The sequence below is a fragment of the Pogoniulus pusillus genome, chromosome 32 (assembly GCF_015220805.1).
Source record: "Pogoniulus pusillus isolate bPogPus1 chromosome 32, bPogPus1.pri, whole genome shotgun sequence".
Lineage (NCBI taxonomy): Eukaryota > Metazoa > Chordata > Aves > Piciformes > Lybiidae > Pogoniulus > Pogoniulus pusillus.
The window spans coordinates 211,419-231,027 of record NC_087295.1 but is presented as its reverse complement, the minus strand read 5'-3'; the positions used below and the strand labels follow the sequence as shown (position 1 = coordinate 231,027).

Sequence of the window (19,609 nt, the reverse complement as noted above, 5' to 3'; positions counted from 1 at the left end):
GAAGACATAAAATCAAATGCCAGGACCTTAACTGAGACAAGACTCAATTTATTCATCAGCTAGAACCCTAAAACCAAACTATTTCAAGTGAATTGAGAGTGTGTCTTGGTAGACAGAAGCTTTTGCCCTCAGTTGCTCAGCCTACCGTGGACTCTGAACTACACAGGACTTCATTTTTTGCTGATAAAATGGCAGGAACTCTTTGATTAGATACTGAAGCAATCTTCATAGTTTTTCAGAGCACATCTGAGAAAGATCTGTGGCCACCACTCCTTGCAATCCCATCCTCTTCCCCCTCCTAGCATTCCTAGTCTTAGACACTCAATCAATTCTTCCTATAATCAGCAAATAACAAAACCAAAAAGTGAGATTCAACTTAATGGTCAAAAAAACAGGTTCAGGCAACACCTCTGAGTATGATCATTACAGTGAAGTAGCACTCACGTTCCTGGACAGCAGACAACATGCCCTCTTTGCTCCATTTGTTTAGGTAGAACTGGAAGAAAGCTAGTTTCCCCAGCACCGCTGTGTGTGTGAGAAGGGACAATGGGCAAGGACACCAACCTAAGTCCAGAGAAGCTTTGAGAAGTATGTGCAGCTGCTGACTCCAAACACAGAACAGCACAGACCATTTGTGACAGTTTAACAGAGTTTTATTGGAAGTTCCTTTAGCTTCTCTGCAGACAGAAGCATCACTGAAAAGGGTTTTTCTGGATCCAAAACTCCCACCAGAGATAAAGTGTATCTCTAGCAAGAGAAGCCTTCAAACAATCTTGCTTACTAGTTTAACAGATAATTTATGACACAACTTCAGTCTATTTGGACTAGTGACTCTCATCTATTACAGTACACAAGCCACTACTCCTCCAAGAGTTCTGAGGCTAAAGCACAACATTCAAAATCCAGATTGATTCCAATGAAGACACATTAAAGGCTGAGCACCAGGAGACTTTAGTGAAATTTTCATCTAACAGTACAGGAACTGTCATTAAATCAAATAATGGAGAGGAGAAATGTCACAAAGCATAAAACCTCCAAACTTTAAAATACTTACTTTCCCCTCCAAGAATGTTTTGTTGTGTAGAAACAAGCAAGATCTCTGTTTTCTCTAATTATATTCATTCTGTGCCAAGACCTGAAAACAAAAGAGCCATCCTGTTAGTACTCACGATTTTCCTTTCAAACCAAAGTTCACTAATCATCAATACGCTTCAAGACAAAAAGGCTTTGTTTTTAAACACTCCAGTCTCTGCTTTGTCAGTTATACACAAAATCAGGAATACTTATCCAACAACACACAGACTAAGCTGCACATGGAGTTGAATTCTTAGTTCCCTCACTTCGTTAGGTTTAGCAGTATTAGGATACAGTAATTTATGCCCCGTTATTTGCTACATTACCGTAAGTCACACACCTTCTACTGCACCTTTGCACACTTGCACCTAAAATGTATTTTAAACCACTGCCAGAACACTTAACTCCTGAGAACCTTACAGTATCAAAGTGATTTGAGGGCCCTGCTGCCACCACTCCAGCTACACCACATGCCTACTGGCATTTCAGAAAAACAAAAGCAAAAGCAAACAAACCCAAACCAAACCACCAAAACAAACAAAAAACCCAAATGAAGCAGCAGAGTGAAGCCTGGATAGCTGCAACAGCTTATTTTCCAGTTTGAAATGGAACTTGAAGTTAAGAAACTTATTAGCCAGGCGCTGTGCTTAAAGACCTGATGAGTACCCTTTCTATGCAGTAAGTTTAAGCAACCCCACCGCTGAAGTCACACAGGAATACTTACTCCCTGAGCAAGTGCAGGGATTCAGCAAACCTTGCACACAACTGCTGGACTGGATCACAGCTTTAGGAGCTGCCAAGATCTAAGGATGGGCTTCTGAACACTGAACCTTCCATAGTTGAAACCAATGCACGGTGGGGACTTGGGAAATTGACCTCCTTTTTACTTCCCTTTGCTGTTACTGCACACAAGGCATTTGAGTGGACATACTCTAAGCCACAGGAGTGAAGCTGTCACTCTCAGTTTACTACTACAGCATTATTTTCCTTTCTGAAGGTGTCAAAACAAGCTTCCCTGCTCCTCATCACTTACTGGTGCTGATCTCAGGTTCACTTTAAATGTGGCAATCCCAAAACATGACGCACTTAAGAAGCTCATCTGCAAGAATTCACATGGGTAGCTTGCCTGAATCAATGCTGAAGTAATCCAGCTCCAGTCAGTACATAAGCGAAGTCAGACCACAACCCCAGTTCCATTTTTACATTCAGCTAGCTCTCTATGATTTGTAAAGGAAGGTTCCTCATTTGGGGATGGATAACCTGTACCATCAGCTCATGGCTAGTTTCCTTCCTCTACAACTTGAGGCTATTTTCTTTCTGATCAATGACTGTAACAGTTACGCAGTCATGAAAATGAAGAATGGATAGCCAACTGAAATGAGATTGAGAATTCATTCCCCCCAGTGAAGAACCAGCACGGTCACCACCTCCTACTGCAGAGAGTTTGTGGTACTGCCTCTGGGAAAACACAAAAGCAGCATTTACATGTTTCAATGACTCACTCTTTGATTCAGGTCAGAGTTAATACCCCATTGACTTGTTGCCAGTTAAATTCCCTAAGTCCAGTTTTTGCAACCAAAGTTTCATGAGATAAGATATTCAACAGCATTATTCCTGAGGTTCTCCATTTTGCCTGGCTTAAAAACAATGCTGCATTATTACTGCTGTGGATAGGAATCAAGAGTACACTGTTCAAACTACACAGTTTAGCCAACACCAGACTCCTCTGGCAAACTCTAATAGTCTCCCAGACCTGACCACCACCTACTCTACACATCACTTGCTCCAGACTTGTAAACATCTAGTCTTAATACTGCACTGGGAAACACTGCTTCATTAATCAGCATTGGCTTCCATCAGATTTACAGCAGCAGCTACCTGCCCTCGGGACACCAATACACGGAATGCCCAGATGCATTACAAGTGACAAACCCACTAGGCTTTGTTTGCATTCAACTACTGAAGCCATCAAGCTTCCCTGCTTTGCTCACCGTGGTTGGGGACAGTGACTGTAGCTATCTCTCCCACTCAGAAGGCCAGCACAGAAGCAGTATGTGCCAAAATGTAGTACCAATTTGTTCTTGTACATGCGTGCCTACGTTTGGACACAGAACAGGCTAACAACAGCTTAGTGTCGGCAGCTGCAATGCTGAGGACCAGCAAACATTTTTCAGCTGCCTGTGGCTCTGCTGTAATATGAAAACAAAACAGTTCCTGCAAAAGGCAAAGACAGAATAAACAAGTTGCCTTCAGTCTCTGTTGCATGATCAGTGTGGCATCACTCTTTTGGTACCAACTACAGTGGGACATACTCTCCTTTGAGTACCTGAGACAGTACAACCCTTGACTTCCCATCAGCTTTTGTTAACAATACATTTTGGTCCTTTTGCCAGTGTAAGCTACAGCAACCTGCCAAGTCATCTCTCAGGAGCTCCCCCAGACAAGATCATATTACTGTCACCTTTACCACCTCCTCCTGCAGGTAAGACTCCTTTACAAAGTTGACTGCCTTGACACAAACCTGGAGTTAAATTTTCTAGTTTGCCCATAAAAGCATCTGTGACAGTAAGGTCCTAATTTTAATGATCATCTTAATGTCCTAGGGTAGATGCTACAGAAAATCACAACTCCGAAGGTTCTTTTGAACATGCTGGGGCACAGCCACTGGACAGTGCATACTCATGGCTCTCAAAGGTTAATACTGGAGAAATATCTGTTTCTACTAGAGCACAGGCAAGGTCTCATTTGAAAGTAACAGTTTATAAACATGTTCCATTTGGCTGATAGAGAGAGCAGGCTGAATGCAAAGTGCAGTCACATCATCAAACTCCTGCAGGCAAAACACTGTCCTTGACTTGCAGCTTCTGTTAGGAGCCTAAAGCACTCCCCCAACACCTGAACATTTTAACGAGCTTTCTCACAAGACAGAAGTTCTGAAACACTTTCCTCTTTCATTCTTACAGTACTGCATGAAGCTGCAAAACAGGAAGAGTTGAAACCAAACCACCTTTGTGTGTACTGCCCATATCAGAAACAGCAGCATCTAAAGGACCTGAACCACTGCCAGGACTCCCTCTGCTTCAGTCAGAACCTACATGGCTAGGTCCATTACACAGGCTGCACTCAACTTGCACACACTTCCCACTTCACCAGGATTTCACACTCTTCAGATAACACTGCCATCTGGGAAAACAGAATCTATTTCAGGAACCAGAGACAAGTCAGCCTCAAACTAACACTTGTAGAGTTAGAAGCTAAGCTGTGACCCTGCAGACATCAACACAATAGGCATAGCTGTAATCAAACCCAAAGCCAGAAGCTTAGAGATGGGTTCAAAGTTTAGTGCAGAATTCAGATTGACTTTTCTTCATTTTTCCCCTGATCATATTGCTCCTCTACTATCCCAAAGCTTTAAGTGCATGTTTAACCTGGAATGCTTAGACAGCACTTCAGAGCCCCACACAGGACTACGATTCTGTTCCACTACAGGAGGCAGGGAGATGCTGATAAGAGATTTCAAGGCAGGGGGAGGGCAGGGAGGGGTGGAAACAAATGCCAATAAACTGAGAATTCTTTCTAAAACTTTATTCCAGCAAGACTAACATACAAGGTAGAGTTCCTGGAAAATCTGAGCTACACAGACACACAGATACTCACATCAAGCTCAAGGGTAACTTTCCTGAGAGAGAAGACATGTGAAGAAGATAAAAACAGGGACCACATGGAAAGAAAGGAGGCTAAAGCACTGAAAGAAAACCAATCCAAGATTCTGTTAATCTGTAGATCTCTATACATACATTGTAGCTTAAAGGTCTGGAGCCTGATTTCCAGGCATCTGCTCATCCACAGCTTTAAAGGCACTATTTGAAGCAAGTTCTTTTGCACTGAAACGTTTCAGCTGTCCAGGTTTCCTCTGCCTCTTTCACCGCTGTGCGCTAGCCAGCAGAGTTAACAGTGAACTTTTTGCTCTGCCCTAAACAGCTTTCAGGTCTTCAAGTGCTCTAGTCTAGTTAGCTGTGTAAACAGATGAAGAACTCTGTTGTGAAGGAACTTGCAGACCTTACTGCAAGAGAAAGAGGCAAGACTCACCAAATCCTTAGAAAAGAATCAGTGCAGCCTGCCTCAATGATAGTAGAATTGCCACCTTCAGTAGCCCAGGATACAAACAGGGAGAGAATTTCAACCTTAACCACTACTAGAAATGGTAACATCAGTGTCCATCCTCCTCTGAGGACCAGTGCTGAAGGTAACCAAAATTTTCCACATTTGTCTTTTTAAAAAAATTTCCACCTACATTTGCATTCTGCTGCATCAACAAACCAATCGGATTCACCAGAGAGACAGGTATCAGCACAGTAGAGTTTACTCATTAACAGGGGGAGAGAGAAAAGCTCTCCTTCCAGGCACAGTTTAGCCAGCTTGTCATATTTCTTCAGAATGCTGTGCCAATCTCAGTTTTATTAGAGAGGAAGTAGAATTGTTAATTAGGACTTTGGCATGAAAAGAGGTTTTTGGAAGCAAACTGAGAGGTTAAACAGCTGAAAGTTAGTATTTCAAGATATAGTTGAATGCCAACTGAAAAATTAGTAAATTGGTAAGCTCTGCCTACTGAACTTCAAACACAACTAGTAAGAAAAGTAGCATGCTCAGTCCAAAATACAGATCTGCATCTTAAGAGCATACTGCTTAAAATCTGGAAATACAGAGTGATTCAGCACCTCAGGACAATGAACATTTGGAAACTATGAAAACCACCACAAGACAGAGAAGCAAGCAACATATATGGAACAGATCTTCGGACATCTCTTCCAGCAAGTCTGAAATACATGGTGGAGCTCCTGGAAAACTTACACTACACAGGGACCTACTCACCTCCAAGTCTCCAAACACTTAAAAACTTGTTGCATGTGGAAAACATACATCAGCAGTACTGAGAAGTCAATCATTTCTGGGTAACTGTAGCAGGCAGCAATTAGACCAGGATGTGTACCTACAGACTGCACTGGGCTAGAGCCAAGCATAGCTTTACAGCTGTAATACTGCTCCTGTCATTTTGAACCTAGCCATGGAAGACTGAACAGGAAGATTGAACTGAGTCTTCCTAACTCAATCTAAAGATGAAACTCAAGTCACCAGCAGGCCCTCCAACAGTGTCCCTCCTTTTTTTTTACATATCTCACTACATGCAAGTAGCCTTATCTAAGCAATTTTGTTATTATCAAGGTTTGGATTTCAAAGAACTTAGGTTCCAAAATGAGGAATACTTTCTGAAAAATACCATTATTTTATCAGTGCTAAGCAACAGGAAATAATGCAGCTCTCTGATCACCTTCTACTTCTCAGACCCTTTGCCACAGATTGTGCTTGTGAAGGAGAACAAAAGGGAAAACACAGATGACATTAGCTCTAAAAGCAGCTATAAAGCAGAAAGTAAGCACATTAAAAGGAAGGCTCCAAATAAACTTCTGTGCCTGTGCTTCCTCCCAAGCACTCAAAAGTTTTCAGCTTGATAGCACCAAGCTGACAGCATCCCAAAGCTCTCCACCCCAAAACTGACACACTAAGACAAGGCTTTGTGCGTCCCAGAGCCTGTCCCTCGGTGCAGACGTAGCTATCAAGGTGCAAGCTCCACACCATCTGACAGCGAAATCCATCTCAGGCTGTCGGCAGCCCACTGCAGTCAGGAAGGCAACGAGCACGTCTCCTCCTTCTGACTTTCAGAAAGCAAAAGTCATCTGAGAAGCATCCATGGGAAACATCCAAACACCATTACAGAAATGAGCACATCAGGGGCAGACCTTCCGAGATGCATTTAGTTCTGCTCATGCCCTTTAGTCATCCCATTGACACTCAAAACATAAGCAACATCTCCCCGAGAGCAAGTCTCCCCCCCACCTCTCCCGCCGCGCATGCATTTTGTGCCGGAGCCCCCCAGGCCGGGGGCGCTCCGCAGCGAGGCCGAGGCGAGCAGCGAGCCTCTCGCCGGCACCCCGGCGGCTCCGGGAGCAGGGAGCGGCTCTGCCCCGGGGCCACGAGAGCTGCACCGGGTGCAGAACAGCACCGGAGACAAGCCCAGCCTCTCCTCTCCTCTCCTAGCAGCTACAAGAAGAGGGCAGGAAAGCGGCTTCTAAGAAATGAAGGTCCCATGCTCGGGGCTCAGGCCCGCAGGGGCCGGGAGATCGCCGCCTCAGGCCCCGGGGGCCCTCCGATGCCCGCCCTCCACGGCTGGGGCAAGAAGGGCTCCGCCAGCCACAGCATCTTGTCTCCAGGCAGCACCGAACACTATTCCAGTCCTGCTCCGTTCCCTCACACCCAACGGGCAGGGGCACCCCCGCACGCACGGCCTCAAGCGGCACCTCGGAACCCAACGGCCCCGCCTGGGGCTGTGGCAGGAGGCGGGAGCCGCCGCCGGGATTTACCTGTCCGGGGAGCCTGAGCTACCCGTAGCCGCCCCCACCAGCGCTGCGTTTCCCGCCGGTGCCGGTGACAAAGGCTGAAGAGCGAGCCAGCGAGCGGAGCCGCAGCCCGAGCCCTGCTGCACCCGGCCAGGCGGCGGCCGCTCTCTAGCTCCCTCACAGCCTGGCGCTGGAGGCCGCCATCTTAGCTCCGGCGCCCAGGCCAAGCCTCTCGGCGCAGGCGCCGTGCGGCCGGGCCCGGCGCGGGGCGCGCTCAGATGATGTGCGCCCGCCCTGCCCTGCCGCCGCTGTGCTCTGCTCTGCTCTGCCCTGCCGCCGCTGCCGCTGTGCTCTGCTCTGCCCTGCCCTGCCGCCGCCGCTGTGCCCTGCCCTGCCGCTGCTTGCCCGGAAGCGGCGCGGGCAGGCGCTAGGCGGAGTGCCGTGCGAAGGCCTGCCCGAGGGCAGGGTTCGCGGCTGTGGTCGTTTCTGCTCTGCGCTAACGTGGCTGAATCTGGGCTAGGCCAACTAGTTCGGGGCTAGTTAGGAGCTGTGGCGGTGCCCAGCTCTCGGAGGCTTGGCGTTCTGGGCTCACAGACAGCGGCAGCGCCGCCGGTTTTCCCGCCTCCGGCACATCCCGAGGCCTGGTGCTGATCTGTGCTTGTCACGGCAATGCGCAGGCAACGCGAGAGGCACTGCAGCTGCGTGCGCCGTGGTGGGAGCCTGTAGTCTCCTGAGAGCGCAGGTCAGAAGGACGCCTGAGCAGCAGAAGCACACTCCTTAATGGCGCCTGCCGTTCCCGCCATTGTCTGGGTACCGGGCAGTCCCGTCCCCGTGCTTTATGTGGTTGGCCAACCCCCTCGGAGGTTGTTGACAGGACTCTCAAACTCTCCATCAACTGCTGTGCTCGGCACCAGACACAGGATTGGCTTCAAACTTTGTAAAGTACGGCAGCATTATAACCACCTGCAGTGGTCTCCTGAAGCGTCTTAAGTACCGGTGTAAGTAGTTTCATAGAACGGTGTGGGTTGAGGGAACTTTCAGGATCATCTAGTTCCAACACCCTCACACTTCTTTTGGTGCAGCCCAGCACACGGTTGGCTTCTGGGCTGCCAGCAACCGTTGCTGGCTCACGAGGAGTTTGTCCCAGACATGACACCCCCAGATCCTTCTCCAGACTGCTCTCAAGCCAGTCCTCACCCAGCCTGGACTTGTGCTTGGGATTGCCCCCACCCAGGTGCAGGACTTTGCACTTGACCTTGTTGAACTTAATGAGGTTAGTTGGCTGGGGCCCACCTCTGCAGCCTGACCAGGTCCCTCTGGATGAATCCTTCCCTCCAGTGCGGCAGCCACGCAGCTCGGTGTCACCGGCAGGCTTGCTGAGGGTGCACTCGGTGCCGCTCACTTCAGAACCATGCCCTTCCTTTAAAACAGCACTCGAAGTCTGCAAATGAGAGAGAATGGAGGAGCAAATGGGAACAAGAACTAGTTACCTGGTAGAAGAAACCAGATTAAAGTCACAGGCAGTGTATTGTTACTCTTTATCTCCTTTTCCACCTATAAGCTATCCTTCTGTCTTATGTTCTACATAAGGTAGTTAATAAGTAAAAAGTAATTACTTTGATAACTCCAGTACTCTGTGACACATTAAAATAGCACTCATGGGAAAATAACTTACTCTGAGGAAGCTGATAAATGACTTTTGGTCACAGAGCTCTGAGGGACAAAAGAAGAACTAATGTTTTATTAACGTGCTAGAAATTGCAGAAAACCAATTTCAGAGGGAGGTGATATGGTTCAGAAGAGTTACTCTGAGTGCATGGAGTAGTTTTTTGAGGGGCTTGAAGAGATTTTTGTTCCTGTTCTGGTTGATCAGTTGGCTTGGAGGATTATTTTTTTTGTTCAGGACGGCTGTGTGTTGTCTTAGAGCTTTTTTCATGTTATCAATACAGGTAAGTAAATCAGAGTAAAACAACAGCTTGGTAGATGTTCGTTGCTGGAGGCCAGAGAATGACATTTGCGTAAACAAATTGGTATTAACAAAGTAGGGAACAGTATTTTCATAGTCAGATTTTAATCAGGCAGCAGAGATTGTATTTTATCATATTTATTCAGCTCAAGCTAGTGTTTTGAGTAATAAATTATGTTTTCACCTGCCTATTTTCCTTTGTACACTGCCTCTGTTTTTTGACATGGTCCCATGTAGTGGCAGTGTTAACTTTGGTTATAGTGTAGGAGAACAATAAAGGGAAGGGAGGATACAAATTAAGAGTGAGAAGATAAAACAGAAATTGGAAGGATCAGTTTGAAGTTATTCAGAGAAAAAGCAAACGAGAAAGGTAGATTTAACAGTTTGGGTAGAAAGTTCTGGAGATGATAGTGTGCACCATATGAAAATCTCTCAGAAATCAAAGCAGACCAGCATTCCATAGCTGCTTAATTGTAAGGTGGGCACCTGGACAACAGAAGTCAGTAGTCAGTTTCCTTGGCCACTCTTTCTCTCGTGAGATAATCCTGCTGGTTATTTGTACAGGTATGGCTTTGTTTTTTCTGTTTACCTAAAGGCTTGTGGAAAGCCTAGAAGACAAAACCTGTAATTTTAACACCATCTTGCAATGCTAAAGTTTATTATCAAAAGCTTTGGAAAAGCAGGTGAACAAAATCCTTTCCCCATTAGCACCAATGGCAGTTTTGCTGTTAGCTGTGACACCGGCAATCTTTCACCCCTCAGGAGCCACACTGGAGCCTTTCTCATTATTAAAGTAAGAATAACAGCAGAGTTTTGATGCCTTCCTGAAAGACAAAATGTTGCATTGCTTCGACCCATTTTGGAGAAATGAACTTATCTCTGTTGCTTCCAGGTCTTTCACCTGGAGAAGTACTGCAAATGTCAGGCTGACCTTGCAGTTTGAGCACTGTCATGTGCAAAGAGTTGAGGCCACCTGCGGTCTGGAGAGCAAGATCTCTCTTTCCTACCCAGTTACTGAAATCTGGAAGAAGTGGCGAGTTCCAGTCCACTGCTAAATAATTAACACTCCTCTGGCTATTTCTGTCATCAGCTGAAAGACCCTGCTTTAGGGAGGCTGAATTCTGCCAGCACGCAGACACAGATCCTCTGCAGCACCAGCAAGCATGGTGGTTATAAATGCAACCCCCACCAGCAGAGCTCCTCGCATTTTGCAGACAGGTTGTCTGTAGTTCACAGTAGTACAAAGAACCAGTTCCCCCCGACCCTACACACAGCCACCAAAGGACACATTAACTCCTGCCTGTAATGGTCGGGCAGAACTTTGCGTTAGCTGTCTGCAGACAGGAGAGATTCCTCCACCTTTGCTCCTGTCTTACAAGAAGAGAAATTCCTCAGAATCAGGAGCAATTACTGCACTTTCTTACAGCATACTTACATCACAGTGGGGTGCAGCACCATTCACTCTGAGACTGAGAGCTGCTTTTCTGCCATAACGTGGTGGGGAGCTATCCAGTCTTTTAAAGATCGTTTTCAAGTGCTACACCACAGCTTGCTGTACATTTAGGATAATTAAGAGGGAAATATGCTTAGTAGCTGCATTTTTAGGCTGCCAGATAACAACAACAACAAGAGTGTTTTTATGCATTGTTACAGGCCTTGTCTCATAGAGGACAATGGAGAGAGTTTTGAAGGGCCAAGAGAGAGGTAAGTGTGCAAGTCCCATCTGAAGCTACGGAAGTAAGATGCATTTGAAAACTTTGCTCATGAATTTTGTCCCTGTAGCTCCAAATTGGTTGCAGATTGTAAAATACAGGTTACACAGAGGGCCTTCTGGGAACCAAACCCACATGGCTGCTTAAGTCTTTACCCCAAAGGTCCATGAAGACTGTGCTGACAACTTGCCATCCGTTCAGAGCCCACATCAAATTTTATCTATCCTGATATATTTTGTCTGAAAGTAAAGGCAGTTAATATTCGTGGTTTATCTTCTCTGTGAGATTAATTAAAAGGTAACTTCTGGATGCTCCTTATTAATATAGAAGTGTACCAATGACATTTAAATTAAATATATATTGGGAAATGTAAAGATATTTCCTGATAGACTCATTCAATGACAACTTGTTTGGTGTCTCATCTAGCAGGTGTCTCCAGACTAAGCTAATTAGCCTTGTGATGCTGTTACTGGTTTATGTTGAATTACTAATAAGGGGCATCTTCAATCCAGTGATTCGTGCTAAGCTGTATTTGTGTACCATTCCTCTTGGCTGCAGCAGGCCCTTCTCTTTGGGTAATCTTTTCATTTGGCATTGATATCCCCCATTAACCTTTGATCTCCACATCCACCTACGGCTTTACATGGCTCAGTGGGTTGGCTGCATATTTTGAAGATAATCTACAGGTAATCTGTTAACTCTTTTTCTTCCCAATAGATAGGTTTCAGTGTCAGTTACAGTCCAATTTTAATCGGTTACATGGGCACATCTGGCGCAAGCACAGTGAATATAATAGGTGTGTTTGATATTTCAGGTGTCATTCATAGTACCAAGTCTCTTTGTGGGACTTAATAGCAGGGGACAGTGATGTAGCAGTTCCTGACAGAACTGCATTGTTTAAAAATGCTTGGTTGTATTTTTTGTAGGAAAAAATCTAGCAACCACTTCCCAGAGAAGGTCGCTGGCTCCCTTCTCATTTGTTTGCGTTTGGCTGGCTGCACACATCCAAAAAAGACTCTTCACACTTCTCAGGGGAAACCTTGAGGAAATACAGCAATAAGAGGTTCCAAATACTTCTCTAGTTAGGACAACATTCTCCTTCTTGTCAGTGCAGTGTGTAGAAGCTGGTAAGGAGAATCCCTGGTGTTGTGATTCCAACGTGTGCTGCAGTTGTTCTGTCACACTTGTCTTGTGTTCTCCACATCACACTGCATCGTTCTCCTAAATCAAAATCCAGCAATATCAAATGGCTTCAAACAAGTCAGTCTGGCACTATAACATTAACCCCAATGCCATCTCAGACCTGTTGGATGGACTGAAGACTGTAGGCTAGAACAGAAAACCACCGAGAGTCCCTGGTGCTATAGGGCCTCCCATCTCAGTGACAAGGTGATTGGTCTCCTTGTTCCTGTAGCACCAAGGAGACCTGGAGCAAGCAGAGCTGGGTGGCTACCGTCCTCTGGGTAGAGCACCGAGAAGCCTCTTTGCTGAACCCTGGACCACATCACTCAGCTTGGTAGGAAAAGGCAGCAGGCTAATAAACAGGAGATGTGGGACGTTGGCAGGTGTCCTTGCTGGTGCGCGTGGGCACGGTGGAGGGGCACACACTGGTGTTCCCTAGAGGCATGTGTTCTCACCCTCGCTGCACTCAGGCGAGAGGCCTGCTCATGCATCTTCATCACAGGTGAGTTAAGCTCGCTGACCAGCCCCAGTGATCACTAGTGCAGCTCTGAACAAAGCTGCTGAGTGCCAGCGGGCAGCACACCCTGCCCTGTGAAGAAGGCTGGGAGCAGCAGGCTCAGTGCTGTGGTTGTGAAGCTCATCTCAGGTACTGTTTACAGTGATGATCAGATGGTATCCATGCCGACAGCAGCAGCAGAGTGCACTGCAAACCGTGGTCATAGAGAAGCAAATTGTTTGCCTTTCTCCTGCTACCGAGTGACGACTGCCCTCTAAGAACGCCAGGCACAGCCAGTCATAAAAAGAGCAGCAGTCAGCATAATTTTCAGGCTCTTTCCCTTTTTCTGCAAGAAACAGAAGCAGGACTTTGGATATTCCTGGGTCGGTAGATTTGTTTTCTTAGCTCTCTGCAGTCCCACCATTGTTTCCCTCGCCCTGTCACTGGCTCTGGTTTCCTCCTTATGCCTGGATCACTGAGTCCCTTTCCACTTCCTCAGTATGGCAGGCACACTAACTTCTCAGCTTTCAGAAGGGCTACTCCTGATGACAACAATGTACTTCACCTTTCATAGCCTTCAAATTGTCTGTAGTGGGGTGACAGGGCCATTTGGCTGAATTAATGGCAACAAATGCATAGGAATCTGAGAAGCAGAAGCAGCAAGGCCTCTGCTCACAGCAGGCTGGCACCAGTGGTAGCACTCACTCCAGGCAGTGCAGTATCCACCTAGCACCAGGGGTAGCACCCACTCCTATCGGTGCAGCATCCACATTGCCTTCCCACACTTCCTGCTCTGCTATGGCACAGACTGTGACCATCTCAGGCTATATAAGGCACAGGCTGTTGTTCCCAAGCAGCAGCATATGGATACTTATGCAATCTTGTTTAGTGCTAGTTTGCAATGATACTTCTAATGTTTGGGTTTGGGGCCAAATTGGGCTGAACTTCTGCTGCCCCACTTTTAGCATAGAGCAGAGAGGTGTGTAAGGAAAGAAGCTCCAGCACATCTCTGTTTACACCTCCGTGTTTCTGGAACTATTGCATGATAAGGTTGGTCACAGGTGTGAATTAGGTATTTGACAGCTTACCTAGCAGTTGTTTTTCTCTCTGACCAGTGCTCAGAGATGCGATGCGCTCCTGTGTTTTAGAAATGGTAACAGAGCTTTGGACACAAGCATGCAGTCGTGAGTTGGCACTTGGCAAATAAAAGACAAACTGTTCAGTTGTGGCCCCAAACTAATTTCAATCCAACCAGTTAACAGTGGTGTAGCATGGACTATGCTGATTAAAAGCAGAACTGAAAAACTGAAGCTGGGTTTGACGATATTCCAAGTTGGAACAAGCTCATCACATGGGAGTCTGTCTCCTACATTTGGCGTCTGGTAGCTTTGGGCCTCAGACATTCCACTGCCTGGTTTGTTGTGGGTTTCTTATTTTCCCTAAAGGGAATTAATTTCCTTCTCTCAGCTTCCTAGAGAGACTTAATGCCCTCGTCCCAAATCTGAGATGTTTTCAACTTAGTAGTTCTTTGTTTTACCTGCTCATGCTTTTACTCTCTGCAAGGACCTACCTCTGCAGGCCTTTGCTTATAGCAGCACTCTCAGTGTGAACAAGCAGTCAGTGGAATGTGCACGGTGCCATCCACAGGGCTGAGTACTTCTAGCAGGTGGCTCCAATGATGCTACATATCTTCACATTCTCTTGGCTGCTTTTGTCTCAGGTGTACTCTTATTGTGTCTCTTCTTCAGGTGTGGGCTTGCAGCATTGCTCTTTTCTACAGAGGGCAACACAAAGTTCTCATCTAGTGATGAGAAATTAATCCACCTCAAGAAATGCCTTTTTGGCTGTGATTACTACTGTTAGAAGTCTACAGATTTGTAGCAGTAGTTACCTGGCTTTCAGTTGATCATCATCTTCAGTTGTTATGGTAGTATAGCTTTAAGGGAATTTCCTTACTGTGAAACACTTCTCACATTACTACAGGCTTATCTACTTTTAAAAGAAGTTCTATATGCTAGATTTCCCCCAAATTAGAGAATGACAAAGTGTCAAGCTTTCTAGGCCAGAAGAATGTGTTTGCAGAACAGGAATATCTTTCCCTGAATTCTGCTGGAGAGCTTGCATCTGTGTGTGACAACAACATTTAGCTTCAGGTGACAAAGTGCTGAAAAGCCTCCCACTGAAATTTCCAGTGTCACGCCACATGTGCTGGGACTGCTTTGTCACTGAGATCAACAAGAAATGAGAAAATACTGGTGGAAAGTCAGTGGTTGGCATGGAGATTGCATACAAAGCCAAGCCTATAACCAGCAGCTAAACTATGATCAAGGACACTTCTTCCTCTGTTCTTCCTTTTGTGGACTCTGGTATTAGATGGTGACAGGCATTAAGCAGTTTGATTTAAGGCACTTTCATTTTTCTACTGCCATCAGTAATGTTGTGCAAGATCACTTGGAAAATTCCAGTTGGTTGGCTAACAAGGTTGCTGATGATGGCTTTCAGACATGAAGTTACCAGTCACATGAAACAATCAGCTAAATGTGGTGCTACTGATTGCAGCCAAATGCTTTCGAGGTGGTAGTTCACATACAGGATTGCATGCTTGGGTTTTAGTTAAAAAACATCAAGGAAAAAAGGGGGGGGGGAAAGGAAGAGAGAGCTATGCTGTCCATGGAACTTGTCAGAGGAAAGTCACTCCCTACCTCAGCAGGCAGAAAATGCCCAAAAGGAAAGACAGAGAAGCAGGGAGATACTGATCTGCCAGGCACAGTGTGCTTATTCCTGCCTCTTATATGCATGGATGAACTGAAGGTCAGGAAAATGTAGTCATCCTCTGCAGTTCAGCCATTAAATATGACTGCACAGGAGCTTCTGTCTGGGAGGAACATTCCAGGCTAATCCCTGAAGCAAGGCATAGTGACACCTTGTTTTCTGAGGCAGGAAGATTCATTCCTTTGACTCTAGCCTCCCTCTCCATTCCCTGCGTACAGCAGCCAGAAGGAAATGGTTTACAAAGAGGCAGAACTGTCCTTTAACATCCAAGGCGAGTTTGCCTCCAGACTCGTGAGTGTCCAAGTGGGCTAAATGCCATTCAGAGCAAGCTTTCTGCCAGTTTAGGTGAGCTGGGAGCAGAGCGGGCTTGTCTAGGCAGCAGATGGCAGAATGTTCCCAGGAATGGTGGAGGAGCTGTGGTGACAGGGTTTTTTGATGCAATTAAAGTTGATGTAGAGCTGGAGAGACTCCTAGGGCTCTGGCTACCTGCTTTTATAAAGCAGGGATACTCTGGTGAGGACTTGCCGGGAGAGAGGGTGCCTCATCTGTGTGCCCTGCGCCATCAGCGCCTGAAGGAACTGTGCCAGCTTACCCTGCCCTGCAGCAGCTGGGTGCCCTTGGCCTTGCTCTGGGGGCCTCGCCACTGCTGATGGTGTGTTGGTGCTCCCACGGCTTTGCCGCTCCTGCAGAAAAGCCTGCCTGTATTTTGTGCACTGCTCACAAATCTCTCTTAAATCCAGACACCTCGAGGCTTTTTCTAACCAATCAGAGTTTACACACAGACAATTATGTCTGAAGATATCTGCAGATCCACTGCCCCCTCCATACCTGTGACATAAATGGTGTGGCCAAAGCAGTCTCCAAGAGGCAGACCATCCTGTTAGGACTGCTGCTGGACAGTAATGAAACAGCTAGGACACAGTCATTGGTCAAAAGGAGTTTCCACACTTGCCCTCTCTGGAGAACATCTCCTTTTCTCTGGTTAACAGATGTTTTCCGTGCTTAGATTCACTGTGAGGAGTTCCCACAATGCTCTGTTGCTAATAATAAATGCACTTAGGGGAATGTCTTGTTCCTTAGCTTGTGTCTGATGTGTTTCATCACAAGGGAAGCTTGTGGTGCTTCTACAAACTGTCTCCTATAAGATGCTTTTCATGCCAATATATTGATGTCTGCCAAAGGCTCCATCTAGTATAAACTGAGGCATTTTGTTACCCAACTAGGACTAGGCTGTGGTGTAGCAGGAGACTGCCTAAAGACTGATGAAAACCACTCAGTGCAACAGTTGGCAAACACTTGAGGGAGCTGCCCATCCACTGTGTTAAAGGGATTAAAAGTAGTTCTGCCAGCAGGCAAGATTTAAAAGCAAAAGAATCTATAGACAGAGGATTTTTTGTAATGGGAAAACCATTATAAAACTGCCCTCACCACCCTCACTCTCGAGAATTTTTTCCTGATCTCCAGTCTAAAGCTCCCCTCCTCAAGCTTCAATCCATTTCCTCTCGCCCTGTCACTACAAGCCCTTGTAAAAAGTCCCTTCCTGGCCTCCTGATAGCATCCCTTCATGTACTGGAAGGCTGCTCTAAGATCTGCCTGGAGCCTTCTTTTCTCCAGACTGAACAGCCCCAGCTCTCTCACCTTGTCCCCATAGAGGAGGTTCTCTAGCCCTCTGATCATCTTTGTGGCCTCCTCTGGACCTGCTCCAGCAGTTCCATGCCCTTCTTGTGCTGGGGGTACCAGAACTGGAGGCAGTGGGGTCTCAGCAGAGCAGAGGGCCAGAATCCTCTCCCTGTCCTGCTCTCCCTGCTTTGGATGCAGCCAACACACAGCTGGCTCTGGGCTGCCAGCAGCCATCACTGGCTGATGGTGAAATGAAGCGGAAGTTTGCTTAGAGTGCTTTGTGTGCTCCTGATAATGCAGGCTCTGGTCGTGAAAGTCCCCCTGCATTGTGTTCAGATACTTGTCTGCTGCACCAGGTGAGTGGTTTCTGAGTAGTCTCACTCTTGCCTGCAGCTCTGTGGGAAGCAGGATTCTTCTGGGCTCCAAGTGCCGCAGTCAGTAGTGGCAGCAGCACTTTGTGGTGGAGAGTGGCCTTCACTACAGATAAGTGGTTTTCAAATCAGAGTGGAACATCAGCCACACAACCAGAGCAGCAGAGAGAGTCCTTTAGACAGTACTGCTGTTGCTGACGGTGTGGTCAGAAAGGGAGAAATGGTGATCAGTAGAGGTCATGCTTTGGCACGTGCCCCAAGGCTGAGTGTGGCAGCTAGAACGGAGAGGTGAGGGGATTACAGACACATTTGGTTCACAACTGTGGCCAGGTAATTTCTGTGGTTAAAACCTGTAAGTAAGCAACAGCAACTTGAGTTGCTCACTACAGTTTAATGTTTTTGTTGTCCTTTCCCTCCAGCCTACAAGCAGTTCAGAGGTGAGTGCAAAAGCCACGTAGGAGCAGACAATGCAGTAAGTGTGCTGGAGATTGGCTGCTCACCACAGGGTGCTGCCATGTCCATCTTCCCAAACAGTGAAGTGAACTGAAGGGAGTTTAAAAGAAGGCCTTTATTTGTCAGAAACTTTCATGTGCTTATTTGAAGGGTCTTAACTTACAGACCAAGGTAGATTTTGATCCACATCTTCCCTTTACCAAGTAAAGAGGAGTCTTTGTTTCCTGTGCATAAGTGGTAGATAAAGCTTTATTCCAGGAGGATATCACAGAGGATAAACAAGCTTCTCTGTTTATATCAGCAAATACTTTTGTTTGTTCACATGTGTGAGAGGCTGTGTTTGAGTCGTTTTGCCCTGGAGGAGGTGTTCTCTGCTGTAAAAGTATTTCTGTATTAATGTCACAAATTAACAAACTGTCTTACACCAAACAGCAGTTTAGTAATTGTATCCATTCTCATCTTGAGCCCATCTGTAGGCTTCAGAGCTTCAGATCTGCATCAGCTCCTGCTGCCTATTGCATCATAGAATGGCTTAGGTTGGAAGGGACCTCAAAGCTCATCCAGTCCCAGCCCTCTGCCATGGGCAGGGGCACCTCCCACTGCAACAGGTCACTCGAGGCCTCGTACAACCTGGCCTTGAAAAGGAAGTTGTGGATCACAGAATCACAGAATGTGACCTACAACCTCTCTGGGCAACCTGTGCCAGTGTCTCACCACTCTCACTGTAAAGAACTCGCATCCAGTTAGAATCTCCCCTCTGCCAGTTCAAACCCCTTCCTCCTCATCCTGTCATTACAAGACCTTGTCAATAGTCCCTCCCCAGCCTTCCTGTAGCCCCCTTCAGATACTGGAAGGCCACTCTAAGGTCTCCTGGAAGCCTTCTCTTCTCCAGGCTGCAGAGCCCCAACTCTCTCAGCTTGTCCTCAGCAGAGCTCCTGCAGCCCTCTCAGCATCTTCGTGCTTCCTAAAGTGCAGCCAGGAGAAACTCTGCGAGTGCCTTGAAACAGAAAGAATGGAAGTTCTCTGCTTCCAAGAAGTGCTAGAAATGTCCTTTGTTGGCTCGAGTGTTGTGGGCACTGCAGAGTTTTGGTAATCTTCCTCTAATTCTTGCTGCAGATGCTGCCAGCACCAGTATTTAGAGAGTGTAGGACATGTGCTTGCCTACTGTGGCCTCAAGGAGCAAGTTTTAAAGTTTGTCTATGTTTTTAATTCCTAAACAGAAGGGCTTTATGGGCATCCTGCACCTTAGAATCAATTCCCATAGCAGTGCAGCAGCTTCAGCTGCTTCATGCCAGTAACAATCCTCTGCAATGCTGCTGCTCTACACAGCTTATTAAGGGCCAAGATGACATGCCTGGGAGTGAGCAGGCCTCGACCCTCAGCATCACTTTCAAGCTCATTCACTGTGAATCTTTGTTCTTCCTCACAGACTAGAATTTTAGCAGGTTTTTGGGGGAGAAACAGTTAGAAACATACCCTTTGTCTGTTGAGGCTTAATCCAGCCTCAAGGGGGTTTGGACTGAACAGATTCTTTTTGTGTATTTGTTACTCTGGTTTCTGTATCTTAC

General features: G+C 46.6%; 2 protein-coding genes across 3 annotated transcripts in view; one reads left to right on the top strand and one right to left on the bottom strand.

The window, feature by feature from the left end:
• Positions 1-7,752, bottom strand: part of DNAJC13 (DnaJ heat shock protein family (Hsp40) member C13) — a 45,546-nt gene extending 37,794 nt beyond the window's left edge. Inside the window, 2 exon segments of the mRNA XM_064169904.1 lie at positions 1,055-1,135; positions 7,494-7,752. Of these exon segments, the coding sequence (XP_064025974.1) occupies positions 1,055-1,122 (68 nt within the window). The 5' untranslated portion in view covers positions 1,123-1,135; positions 7,494-7,752.
• A 460-nt stretch (positions 7,753-8,212) lies between these two features.
• CPNE4 (copine 4) overlaps positions 8,213-19,609 on the top strand; it is a 180,352-nt gene continuing 168,955 nt past the window's right edge. For both annotated transcript variants that reach the window (XM_064169833.1, XM_064169830.1), the window contains exons 1-2: positions 8,213-8,467; positions 11,089-11,139. The gene's annotated coding sequence lies outside the window, so the exon portion shown is untranslated. The remainder of the gene's footprint in view (positions 8,468-11,088; positions 11,140-19,609) is intronic.